Source organism: Bidens hawaiensis, unplaced genomic scaffold (genome assembly GCF_021521415.1).
Source record: "Bidens hawaiensis isolate Kalapana, Puna unplaced genomic scaffold, B.hawaiensis_p1.1 tig00019326_1, whole genome shotgun sequence".
Taxonomy (NCBI): domain Eukaryota; kingdom Viridiplantae; phylum Streptophyta; class Magnoliopsida; order Asterales; family Asteraceae; genus Bidens; species Bidens hawaiensis.
The window spans coordinates 224,647-237,361 of NW_027492932.1; the positions used below are offsets into that span (position 1 = coordinate 224,647).

The 12,715-nt window shown below is 32.8% G+C and overlaps 1 protein-coding gene across 1 annotated transcript; it reads right to left on the bottom strand.

Moving 5' to 3' along the window:
* Window positions 1-6,335: 6,335 nt before the first annotated feature.
* LOC143558115 (uncharacterized) lies at window positions 6,336-9,535 on the bottom strand. Its single transcript, XM_077047022.1, has 9 exons — window positions 9,444-9,535; window positions 9,275-9,374; window positions 8,272-8,452; window positions 7,730-7,802; window positions 7,463-7,642; window positions 7,194-7,291; window positions 7,021-7,109; window positions 6,762-6,935; window positions 6,336-6,667 (listed from the first exon to the last, which is right to left on the bottom strand). The coding sequence occupies exons 1-9, from the start codon at window positions 9,484-9,486 to the stop codon at window positions 6,496-6,498; spliced, it is 1,110 nt and encodes a 369-aa protein (XP_076903137.1). The 5' UTR covers window positions 9,487-9,535; the 3' UTR covers window positions 6,336-6,495.
* Between the last annotated feature and the right edge of the window lie 3,180 nt (window positions 9,536-12,715).

The following is a 12,715-nucleotide window of genomic DNA, read 5'->3' on the forward strand; positions in this document are numbered from 1 at the left end:
TTATAATTAATAAACAATTTTATAGTAAAAAACATAAGCGGATCATGGGTCACCAAATCCAGATAGCTTTTAAACGGGTTATAACATATCATTTACTTATAAAACCCTTTCATCATCAAACCCTAAGTATACTATTAACTTTCTTACAATAAAGAAAATTAAAATCCAAAAAATAAATATTAAAACGAAAAATGTAAAACAACCATTCTCTCAAGCCATCAGATTACTTTATTTGTAAATGAAGGCTTCTCATGCATTTGACCCGAATTCACGGGTAAAGGTCTCACCAAACCCAGATAGCTCTTAAACGGGTTATAACATCTCATTATATTAAAAAATAATATCATCAAATATTTGATATGAAAATCCTATAAAATAGGGATATGCTAAAAATTAATATCATATTTTATTTAAAAAATATATTGTTTATAATTAAGAAACAAATTTATAATAAAGAAAATAAACGGGTAATGGGTATCACCAAACCCAGATAGTTTTTAAACCGGATTATAACATATCATTTATTTATTAAACCATTTCATCATCAAACCTCAAGTATATTAATTATTAACTTTCTTACAATAAATAAAATTAAAATCCAAATATACATATATAAATATTAAAAATGAATAATGTAAAACAACCCTTGTATTACGAGGGATAAAATCTAGTAATATATAACTATTCCTCCTATACACATATTTATTTACTTGCGTGGTTTCATTAAAAGTCTAAAAAGCATATACTACTTTAGGGGTGAGTTATATATTATACAGTAATTAGTTGTCGTACGTTAGGTATGCAAGCATTTAAAACGTCTATTTTAATTTTACGTGGTGGCATAATCGTAAATAACCTAAATTAAATTGTACGCAAGCATTTAAAACGTCTATTTCAATTTCACGTGGTGGCATAATCGTAAATAACCTAAATTAAATTATACGATCTAATTCATCAACTGATTCATCGAGCATCCATCCATATCAACATAATTCAACTGTGGACCCATATCAAACTAATTTGCAGGTCAATATCAAACTAAATTGATTAATCTATCATTAACATGTTTGTTACCTGCAAACAAGACCTCAAAACACAATCGGTCAATTTCTTTATAATTAAACAAACAATTGCAATTTGTTCTTCAATTTTTCACTTAAACATACTAATCTGAGCAATTAATTTTACTTGTTTAAATCAGAGGTTAAAGTAGATGCCAACAAAAGAAGTTAGGCGCTTGATCTTCAAATTAATTATTTAATCAATCGAATTGATGTGTAAGAGGCTTTAGAGTCATCAGTCGCTTATAAAATTGCATAATAATGCACTCAATTGAGCTCTTATTAGGGTTCAGAATATTATGTTCAAATGTTCTGAACAAAACTAAAACTTTCAGAAACAAAACTTAAAACGTTCAGAACAAAATCTAAGAAGTTCAGAACAAAATAGTTCAAAAGAAAAGGCTAAGAAGTTCAGAACAAAAGTCTAAGAAGTTCACATTAAAAGTCTAAGAAGTTTAGAATAAGTCTAAGAATTTCATAACAAAAACTTTAATCGTTTACAAGATCATATCTGAAATAAATCTTTCTATAACATGAAATTGGACACTGAAATCGCTTAATATAATCTCGTAATCATCAATCGATCATCGATTTCATCATATAGCATATCAATTGAAGTTATTTCTAAAATAGGTCGGCATTTTGGAGTTGATGTCTGATTTTGGTTAACGATTCATAAAAGTGAATTGATTTACGATTTGCCACAAACATGAATGAAGCGGTTAATTAGGTCAAAAACTGAAATGAAATTTCAGTTTTGCCATCGCGTGGTTTTTGAGATCAACAGTGTATTAATTCTCGTACCTGTTGTACGATAACCAATTATTGTATTGAATCATTTATCTAATATTTGATATAGTATTTCCATTAGGGTTCGTGTGCATACTAGGTCAGAAATATGATAAGATATGACACAATATGATACGATTACATGTGGAGTTGGACACAAACACAACAATATAACTTATTGTGCCATATGCTTCTAACACGAACACAAGCGTGTTTAAAAATTGGTTGCACGACACAACCTAAGACACAATAAATAATAAGGTTGAATACCCCGGTCTACTAGCGTTGAAGACTGGCTCCCGTGTTCGTCGAATAGGGTTTAGATGTTGTTTATTGAGTATCAGCTGAAGTTGAAAACCGTAACAGGTTAAGAGAGTAAGACTAACACTGTGTTCATGAGTTCATTAACCAAAAGAAAGGAACTGAAAGGAAAGTCTTTCCATTCCTTGTATCATTTTCTTTTCCATTCACCCATCTTTTCTTACTTTCATTTCCTATCAATTCCTTCCATTTTGGAAGAAAACAATCTCCTCCCAAGTTACTCTATAATTATCAATTTTTTCCTTAACCTTCTTTTATTTCCATTAATGAAACTAGGGAACACATCTCCTATTATTTCCTTTTCTTTCCTTCCAAAATAAAAACTTAAGAACACACCCTTTTTCATGTTTCCCTCACTTTCCTTTCCCATCTCCCCTTTAATGAAACCGGGAACCCAGCGTAATGGCGCACAAAACTAAGTGGGCCATATTTATTATATATATTTTAAAAGTTTTATAAATATAAACAGGATTAAATAGGCCATTAACATCTTAACATGCGCTTAACTTGGTTACACACAAATTTAAACATGTCTTAAACATGTCGACATGTTTAAGACAAGTAACCTATTAAGCCTAAATCCGAACTTTTTTAAATTTGTGTAATATTAGTAGGTCTTTGTCATAAATTATCAACCCTAATTTCTATGTTAATTTGTCACTTATCATCACCAACAAACAGACCCTGAGCTAACAAAATTCATACACGCGCAAAAGGGGACTCCCATGGTCTCTGTTAAAGCGTAAATGACAATACAATACTTAGTTTGCTTTTTAAGACATGAATTTCAGACAATAAGGCGTTGTTTGTTTTTCAAAAGGTAAAATGTCTGCAGTCTGCGGACCACATTTGCAGGCATTTGTAGCAGAAGAGGTGGACCAAACCTTAGCAGTCTGTAAGAAGAAAACTGTTTGTTTTTTAACGTCTACAGACTGATAAAATAAAATAGAAATTTTTAATGGAAATTGAAATACCACAAATTAAATAACCATTTTTATTATTTATTCGGTGCGGAAAATGCGGTCCCAAAAATTTCTTTACTTTCCAATAACATAAAACTAAATTCTATTAACCGAACACATTGTTTAACTTTTACAACAACTTGTCTTCTAATTAAAGACAACACGTACTCAAAATTTATTATTAAAAAAATTATCAAAAATAGACAATTAAACTTTAGATGTGTATTGATAGCCAAGTCCGAGCACTTGATCTTCCACTTTTAATCCAATCCCGAGCCAAAGCGTAAACTAAGTCAAAATAATCCCGAGCCAAAGCGTAAACTTTGCTCATTTAACTTTATAATACCAAGTTTTTACTATAATTCATATACTTTTACAATGGAATAAACTTGGTTCAGATTAAGCTCCACAAATTCATCAAAATATACATAACCGTTCACTTAGGCATTTTAGCAAACACCTGGTATGCCATAGAATTCAACTAATTTGATGTTGGTTATTCCTTGACCAAATTCACCTTTAAGAACATTATTTAACACCTCTTCGTTACAATTGAAGTTATCTAACACCCATCCATTGGTCTTACCATAAAATTAGTTTATAAATATGAAAAGTATACAACTAGTTTACTCTAAAATCTAGTTTTCTCTCAAAGAATCACAAAGTGACTTTCGGCGAAGGGGCAGCATGGGAGGCGGGACGAGCAGCGGTGGCTGGCCGGAGGTGGAGGAGTCAGAGCGGCGGCGGCGTGGAGCTTTGTGGTGGCACGGAATCGGAGGTGAGGGATGACGGGAGTTGAGGGTTGAAGAAGGTGTTGTCTAGGGTTTGAGAGAGCCGATGAATGAAAAAGATGGAAGACTGCTGGCATTTGGGTACCTGTTAAATACACGATAAGACCTGTTAAACAAAAAAGTGCGGTATGTGATTTTTTAATTTTCTTAAATAATTGAAATTAGTAGGCTAGACTCCATTGTATTCCTTTATTGGTACATGAAACTTAAAACTGTCTTATAGTCATGACATATAAAGTCATTAAACGAGTCATATTCATGTCTTCTAGGATAAGAGGGCGCGAAGACATTTTTTAATGAAATGTCTTCAGAAAAACAAACAGTCTGCAAGCCTAAAGGTATGCGCGTGGTCTGCGAGGCGCAGACATAAGAGGACAGGAAGATCTTCAGACAAAAAACTAACTACCTAAGTATCACTAGTTCTTGTTAAAACACACAGAGAGTAATATTAACGACGATAACTAAACATATTATAGGCTTTTGGAATCACCATATTGCTTGATCCGTTGTGGTTGGTTCAATCCTCTTTGCATACCTAACGCGTAAATGACAACACAACACTTGAGTTTGTCCTTGGCTCTCACATTTTATGCCATGCTGTTCGTGGGTACGTACGGATTTTAGCATCTCTCGGTCAATCTCTTTTTTCAAATTGGTCAAAAGACATCCTGCTTGAAGATGGTCTTGTAACCTTGGGAATAAACTATAAAAACATGGATATGATGGATAATTGTTTGTATTGAGATTTGAGACTGCTGTGACTCTTTGACCCTTGAAATTTGCAAAAGTAGACCATCATTGCTTATATTTATGACAACAAAGTATAGATTCTTTTGTCTTTTTTCTTTCTTTGTTATGTCATGTTTTTCTTTAATAAAAAGTTTATATAACTTTACTATATAAAATCACTCTCATTACTGATCAGCTTCTAGAAAGTTTGCATCATCTCTAGGTTTACACTTCATATTTAACCGTAATTACTTATTTTTTGATAAAATATTATTACTAGTTCTAGTGAATAAATTGTTTTATTAATGTGTATTAATCGACTCGTATTTTTTTCTGATTAAAAACCCTTAACACAACAGTATAAAAACCGAGTTTAGTATTTTCTTTAACGGAGGTCCAACGAAACAAATAGTGTAAAGGGTGTGACTGGTGTCAAGAATATTCTCAAGTTGAATTATTATCAGATAGCCGCAAAAAAAATGAATTATATTAAAATTCAATTTTCCAATTTACAAACAATTATTAGGCAATCGCGTACAAACACTTTCTGTTTCGTTGATGATTATTAATATGCACAAGAAAGATGATTTATACCCGACATAAATTTGGTTGCAGATAACAATAGTTTAATAGTACGATTGTACTATGCGCATTAAAATTGTTGTAAAAAACACTTTATGTTGTATACAACATTTTCTTATACCAAAATACTCTAGATGATATTTAAGGAGTTAGACACGTTTACCATACGACATGCGAAACCCATACGAACAAATCATTTGTGACATGAAAAGTTTTACAACTTTATATATCAAACAGAAAGTAGTGGAAACACCACCTTGTCACATTGCATGCCACTGCACATGTTTTACCTTCACATTTTCTGCCCAGACACCAGCTTCTGCACACATATATACATCAACCAGATGCTTTTGACCCATGAGCTGGCAAGATAGTTGATGGGCCCATGTCAAAACAAGCTGGCCCATAGAATATTTGTGCGCATTTGGGCCCAATCATCGTCTGAGCGTCTAAACGTGCGCCTGACTCGCCTTTAACTATATAGTATCATACGATTCATACCATGTATCTTTCAATAAATAAAGCGGATTAAGAGGTTGTATTTGCTAAAATATATTTAATGATTTTTGACTCGTTTTACGGTTCCCTTTTAGTCAAGTTTGTTATTCTAACCGGTAGAAAATAAAACTGTCGTATATGTTTAAAGTTTTTTTTAAGAGTATTGGATAATGTGATTGTCAACGCCCTGCTTGCGGTGCACGCATATAATGTATATATGTGTGAACCCTCAGGTGGGCAAAAACGAAATTGCACTAATTTTGACGTTATTTTACCAATATCGTGAAAATAACGTTAAAAGTGGCGGAAGGTTAATCAGGCATCATGTGGTGGCGTTGATAGCCGAAAGACAAGGGTACATGCACCAATCGGTCGGTGTCCCGATGGTTGAGTGTTATGTGTCTTATGTCCAAGGCTTGATGCAAAACTACTATCGAGCCGAGGGTCTCACCGGAAGCAGCCTCTCTATCCCTATGGGGTAGAGGTAAGGCTGTCTACATCTTACCCTCCTCAGACCCTACTATAGCTTTGCTATTGGTGGGATATACTGAGTACGATGATGATGATGATGATGATGATGTGATTGTCTGCCAACAAAATAATGGATATGTGACACTAGAGAGTACAAATTTTCAGTTGTGTATTAGTATTACCATTGAAGGTAACATAAAAGAATTACAAAATATAAATTTGTAAGGTTCAGCTCAACAAATAGGAGACGATAGTAACCAATAATAATCATGTTTGAGCAATTGACTAACGCTATAAACGACTTACTGATTCAGTAAATATAGAGGCAGCAGTAAATCCACTTAGGATCGCGCCTTCAACATTTGGACTCACACAAAAGTCCCCACATATAGCCAGTTTCTTTTGTGCATCCCATAAGCATTTTTCATTTCTTGCTATACTTGTTACCGGAAACGCACTTCCCCTGCATCAAATGATCATGACATAAGTTAACGGGTCGTTTTTTGCAGATTTGAAATTGATAATGAAGTTAACATAAGCTAGAAATGGATACAAACCATCTATGAGCTTTCTTAAAAAATGGCGTAGAGATATCAAGTCCGGTTCTCTGAAATTCTTGAAATAGTTGTTCGGCAATTTCTGTTAATGCTGCATTTGAAGGCTTTTGTAGTCCAGCTTTAGAAATTATACTTTCCGCGTATTGTTCTGTCGAATGTAATACCCACCATTCACTGTGACAGTAATGAAGTAAAAAATATTTAAAAATTTACTTATTTATGTTTTTAAAAAGTTGAAAACATAAAGATACACAAAGACCTAGAGGTTGACCGTCCTGGCTTGCTGCTCTCACAAATTGCCCACTTAAGTACTTCAGAATTCTCAAATGAGAAGCCTTTAAGTGGTATCTGAAACAAAAGATAAACGAACAAAATTATTGAGATAAATTTTATTTAGATCGGTAAGCAGATAAGCACAAATAAATATCTTACTGAAGACAGAGGGTTTTCAAATGCCAACATGAGAGCAAAACAAGGTCTAACGGGAACGTCTTTGATGATGTCAGCAAGCCCCGGAACCAAACTCAGGTCTATAATTTAACAGTAACGTATCACTAGGTCATCATATTGACATTTAGTATGTGACATATTGGTTAAAATTGACATTAAAAGAATTCATGATGCTTAGCATTTTGATAATGCTACATTAATTGGTTAAAATTGACTTAATAAGTTGCAACTTGCAACATATATCATTATACCGAGTGGAGGCGGTTTCCCAGAAACTTGTGTAAACCTTTGAGAAAACGTGCTTTTATCCGATGCCACCACCCCGTTAAACTGACCAAGATCATGTCCATCTTTATCTTTTAAAGACCATAAATCCTTATTTTCCAACCACTCCAAACTCCCAACCATAACACCATATTTACTTTCAATACCTAATGAAAGAGGCAAGTGAGTCTGAGTCAGCATTCTAGGTTAAAGCCCACAGCTTTTTAAAAACTTAAAAAGAAAAAAAACATCACCAGGTTCCTGTGATAAAGCTCTGCATATAGAATTCATTCCAGGCATGCCCACATATTTCTTGGTTAATCCTTCCTAAAATAAGTGGTTTAGATTAGTTGGTTTTGTAACTTTGTTTATCTATTAATTTCATAAAAGAAAGCACAGTGCGCAAATATATTATATAATTCTAAACAAAAGAAAAAAAAAAACTTGATATGCATTGCATCTTACTGTTATCTATAATCAATTAAGAAACATGCCAACATGGAAATTTAGAGTAAGTCATGCCACATGTGAGAATAATGTATTTTAATATCAAAGTTGTGGGTTTTAGATGCATGTTGACAATAGATTGTGCACATCATTCTAACTAACAAGCATGTGGATGAAGATACAATAAAGAACAATAACAAGAATAGTTCAGACATGGATGATGATGCATATGATAGTTCAATCTCACCAGCTAATATACTGAATTAAAAACTCATAACATATTAACATGACTTGAAATCAATTGGTGGCCTAGTTGCAGTAATAAACAATGATTAAAAAAGAAGTAAACCTTTTCCAAATTGACAAATTTTTTAGTGATGAAATCAAATGATCCAAAATTCTGTGTCCACTCAGCAACAAGGCCTCTTGTTTCCCAACCTTTAATCATTTCCTCCACGTCAGCGTTGGTTGTAGAAAAACAAGGCGCCCCGTGGTCAAAGTACAATTCTCTTCCATCTTCTGCAATTTCTCTGCAAATTACACGGGTGTGCATGAAACCAGAAAAAAAAAACAGAAAAAGCTGAACCGAAACAAAAACAGACGGTTTGGTTCTATAGGGGTGTGCATAAAAACCGAAAAAACCTAACCAATATAAGCGAGCTGGAACAAACACTGACGGTTTGGTTTTATGTTTTTTGTATAAACTGAACTCACGGTTCGGTTTCGGTTTTGTGTGTAACTAAAACCGGAAAAAACGAACCGAACTTATAGTTTTTCATTTTTTAATTTAAATTTAAAGTAATTTATAATAATTTAATATGCAGTTTAACCCAAATATTTTAGCTCAAACGTAAAATAATCAAATAATTTATTAACTAACAAAAAGTTTTATGACTAAATTCATTACTTTTTGCTAACTTTTTTTTTCGGCCCAAAATTTTTAAGCCTAAAATGACAAAACCGAACCCAAATAAAATCCAAAACCAAACGGTTTTTTAAAACTCAAAAACCAAAATTTTAGTTTTCAGTTAGGACGTTCAGTTTTAGGCCCAAAACTGAAATTTTGGTTTTTTTCATTCGACTTTAGACCAATTTCTCTTTACCCATTATTTTCAAGCTCAAATGGTAAAACCGAAAAACGCAAAACCAAACCCAGACCAAAGTTTTGGTTTTTCGTTTCGTCAGCCCAAAACCAACCCAAACCGAACCACGTACACCCCTAAAATTCGGTAAAAAAACGCATAAACATATCGATCAAATTACATAAATTGAGATCTATGTCTAATTCTGCAAATAATAATAATATAACTAATAACAACAGACCGGTCGTATACTCGTACTACTAACAGTACCTTCTGCGGGACATTCGTCCACCGGGTCCTCTAGCGGATTCAAATATCGTAACCGAGATCCCATTTTTGGCCAAATTGGATGCACACACAGCTCCTGAAACTGTAAATTTTACACAATTAGATCGGAAGAACAATTGGGTTGACGTGAATTAATAATTGAATTGGTTACTTCCGGCGCCGATGACGGCGACCTTGGTAGCTATGGGATTCATGGAGTCCACGTCGATGATCGTTACCGGTCACAGGGGCCTGGTTGCTTTTTCACTTTGATAATAATCAGTTAAAAAAAATACTACTTTTCCCTCTAAAAAAGCACTTTATTGCTTTTCTTTTCTTTTCTTTCTTTTTTTTAAATAAAAAATGATAATATGTTTTTGGTTTGGTTTTAAATAAGACAACGCTAACAACATACTATTTAACTTTTGTGTCACAAATGTATGCATGTATTTAAATGCAAGGTAAATATTCATCACTTGTGACCTGTTGGTAAGAAAGTATAGGTTTTTTTTGGTGGGGGCTCAAGATTAATTTCTACTTGTGTTAGTTTCTGTTACATGTGTTATTGTACGGAAACTAAAACAAAAAAAGGTTATAAAAATTGAGATGGAACATTGGGATGGTGTTGGTCGGTGAAACTCGAACGTTGGTAAAACCTGAGCGTTGTTGGTCCCTGGCGGTGAGTCTATGCAAATTTGGTTGGGTTTTTCACATTCGTTATAAAACCGGACTAAAAAAAAAGAATTGTCATTCAGTCAGTTTCATTACGGTACTATAACTAAAACAAAATGCGCTAAGTCTACGCAAATTATATCATTTTTTATCACATCCGTTACGGTATATTGGTATTGGAACTAAACTAATAAAAAACAAACATAACAAAAATAATTAGAAATATAATTATCAAAGTTTAAAACAAAAGAAAAACCAAAAAAAAAAAAACAGAACAAAACTTGGTACAATAAAATCTTGTCAAATGAACCAATCATAGTTCAGCGTCACCAAACTTTTCTTTTATATATATTAATAATAGTAATAATGAAACTTTCAATTGAGAAAAGATAGTTGACCAATTAGATATAAACTAACGTTTTTAAAATAACAATACTACAACAGTTTACCAAATAAACTTCAAGTAAATATATAAAAATGTACTTTAGTGACTTAATCAACCTAAAAATTCAACAATGATTGTAATGATATCTTGTTCTTCAAAAGTAAACGCAAGTTTGTGACAAATACTCTGAATTAAAAAAGAAAAAAAAACCTTATAAATTTTACATAGAATTTTAACTATTTTTTCAAATTTCTCATTTTTAGATGACATTCAACAACTGTTAATCTTTATCATTAGCACTAAATGATATTACTAACCAACAGTAATTGTGTTACCAAAAAAAAAAAACTAGTACACACGTCGAGCAAATTAAGAGTAGACGCAGGGTTGATTTGATTTATGTATTTGTCAACCGCTTGATGAATAAAGATGATTGCAAATTTTGGTGTGCTCTAATATGTATATTTGGTTATTTGGAAAACAAGAAATACGCTATTTTTTCAACTTGCTCACAGTTGAATACAAAGAAAGATACTAAAAGTTTTTCGATAAATTGGATCAAAGAATGAACAAATAATTTTAGATTTTCTTGGTTAGATTGATGGCATTCTCAAATCTTGGTTCCCTTTTTAATATTATATTGGGAAAATTTCTAAAATAAGCATTTATGAAAACAAATTTATAGTTTTAGGTATTATTTGCAAAAAATTCCAGAAATAGGTATTATAAACTAGTCGTGACGAATAGTTTGTAGAACCAATTAAAAATTGACACGTGTCCTTAAACTAACCGTAACGAGCACGTTCACTAATCATTTACTCGTCATGACTAAATAAGTTTTATGTCTCGTAATCAACGCCCACGAGTTATTTAAAAGTCTTTTAGTCACGACGACTAGTTTACTCGGCTTACATTCCCTACACAAGTAGTTTATTAGTGTCAACTCGTCACGACTAGCTTAACCTTATAATCTACTCGTCGCGACTAGTTTAACCTGATAATCTACTCGTCGCGATTAAAGGACTTATGAATTACTCGTGGTTGTTGATTATGAGGCATGAAACTTATTTAGTCGTGACGAGTAATTGATTAGTGAACGTGCTCGTTACGGTTAGTTTAAGGACACGTGGCAAGTTCGGAATGGTTTCTGTAAACTACTCGTTACGACTAGTTTATAATACCTATTTTTAGATTTTTTTTAAATGATATCTAAAACAAGAAATTTGTTTTTACAGATACTTATTTTGAGAATTTTTCCTATTATATTTAGGTAGATTTTTGCTAGTGTACTGCTACTTTTTAAATTTATGCTATTGCCATAGTTTAGAACGAAGCGTTCAACTAATAGAAATCGTATGATGCAAATGTAGAATAAATAATTCAAAAATTAAATTAAAAGTGCCGAATCTCTAATAGATTAGTTTGTGATGCATATAGGTTTCGAAATGTTAGTGTCTATTTGTAAATTTAACATAAGTCAACATATGATACGATTTTATTATATCAAAGTTCTGCTAAACAAAAGTTTCATAAAGAATATCAATTTGATTTACAAAAATATTACTTTGTTATTTGATCTCAAAATTATGTAATATATTTTAGTTTATAAAGAATTAGTTATATAAATGGTCCTCGATTTAGCTCATGTCACACATTTAAAGTCAAAATATATTAAAAATTGTAAAGTAGAAGCTTATTTTTGTTATGAACAAGTCTTTTAGTCTCAAATTTGTTACAAAATTGTTAGTTTTAGATCCTAAACTCATTACAGAAAATAAACCATAATTCTTAAAACTTTAAACCACTACTAGTTAATTGATGAGACTGACAAGATGGATCAATACATCATCAGGCGTTTATTATTTATTGTTTTTTCTTTTATTTACTATTGTGTGTTCTAGCTCAATTTCGTAACAAACCGATGCAGATACTGATAGAACTCCCGCCATATCAATAACAAAACAAACACATTTCGTTACCCGTTTGGCCATCTTACAATTTACAACTATATTTTCCGGTTTCTCCTTCGTTTGCTATAATCAGTAACCAATACTGAAAAAGTCTTCGTCTACCGTAACACAGCTGAAAAACAACTCGAGTAACGTAAACCCATCACGAAGCACGAACCAAATCTCGCAGTTAGACTATCCGTTGTCGTTGAAGCCGGCGTGTGAATTCATCCAATCATATTGTGCAACGTGGCGCTGACTGGACCCAACCCTTCAACCCTTGTCGGTCGCGCCACCGGTCAATTCACCTAGTTGTCGTTCACGCCCGTTGAATCCATCCATTCGCGAGCTGACCCATCAATTTTCTTCTTTTAGCCCAAGCAAACACGCTCACCCGGGGTTGTGATGCCCGCTTGCAAAGCGAGGGCGTTATGGTGT

What these genes read in the sequence shown, in the direction of transcription:
- LOC143558115 (XM_077047022.1), bottom strand. Translation starts at nt 9,486, where the DNA reads ATGAATCCCATAGCTACCAAGGTCGCCGTCATCGGCGCCGGAA. An exon ending in GGACGAATGTCCCGCAGAAG is followed by an intron (nt 8,453 to 9,274) that starts GTACTGTTAGTA and finishes TGTAATTTGCAG; the next exon opens with AGAAATTGCAGAAGATGGAA. An exon ending in AATTTGTCAATTTGGAAAAG is followed by an intron (nt 7,803 to 8,271) that starts GTTTACTTCTTT and finishes CACTTATTTTAG; the next exon opens with GAAGGATTAACCAAGAAATA.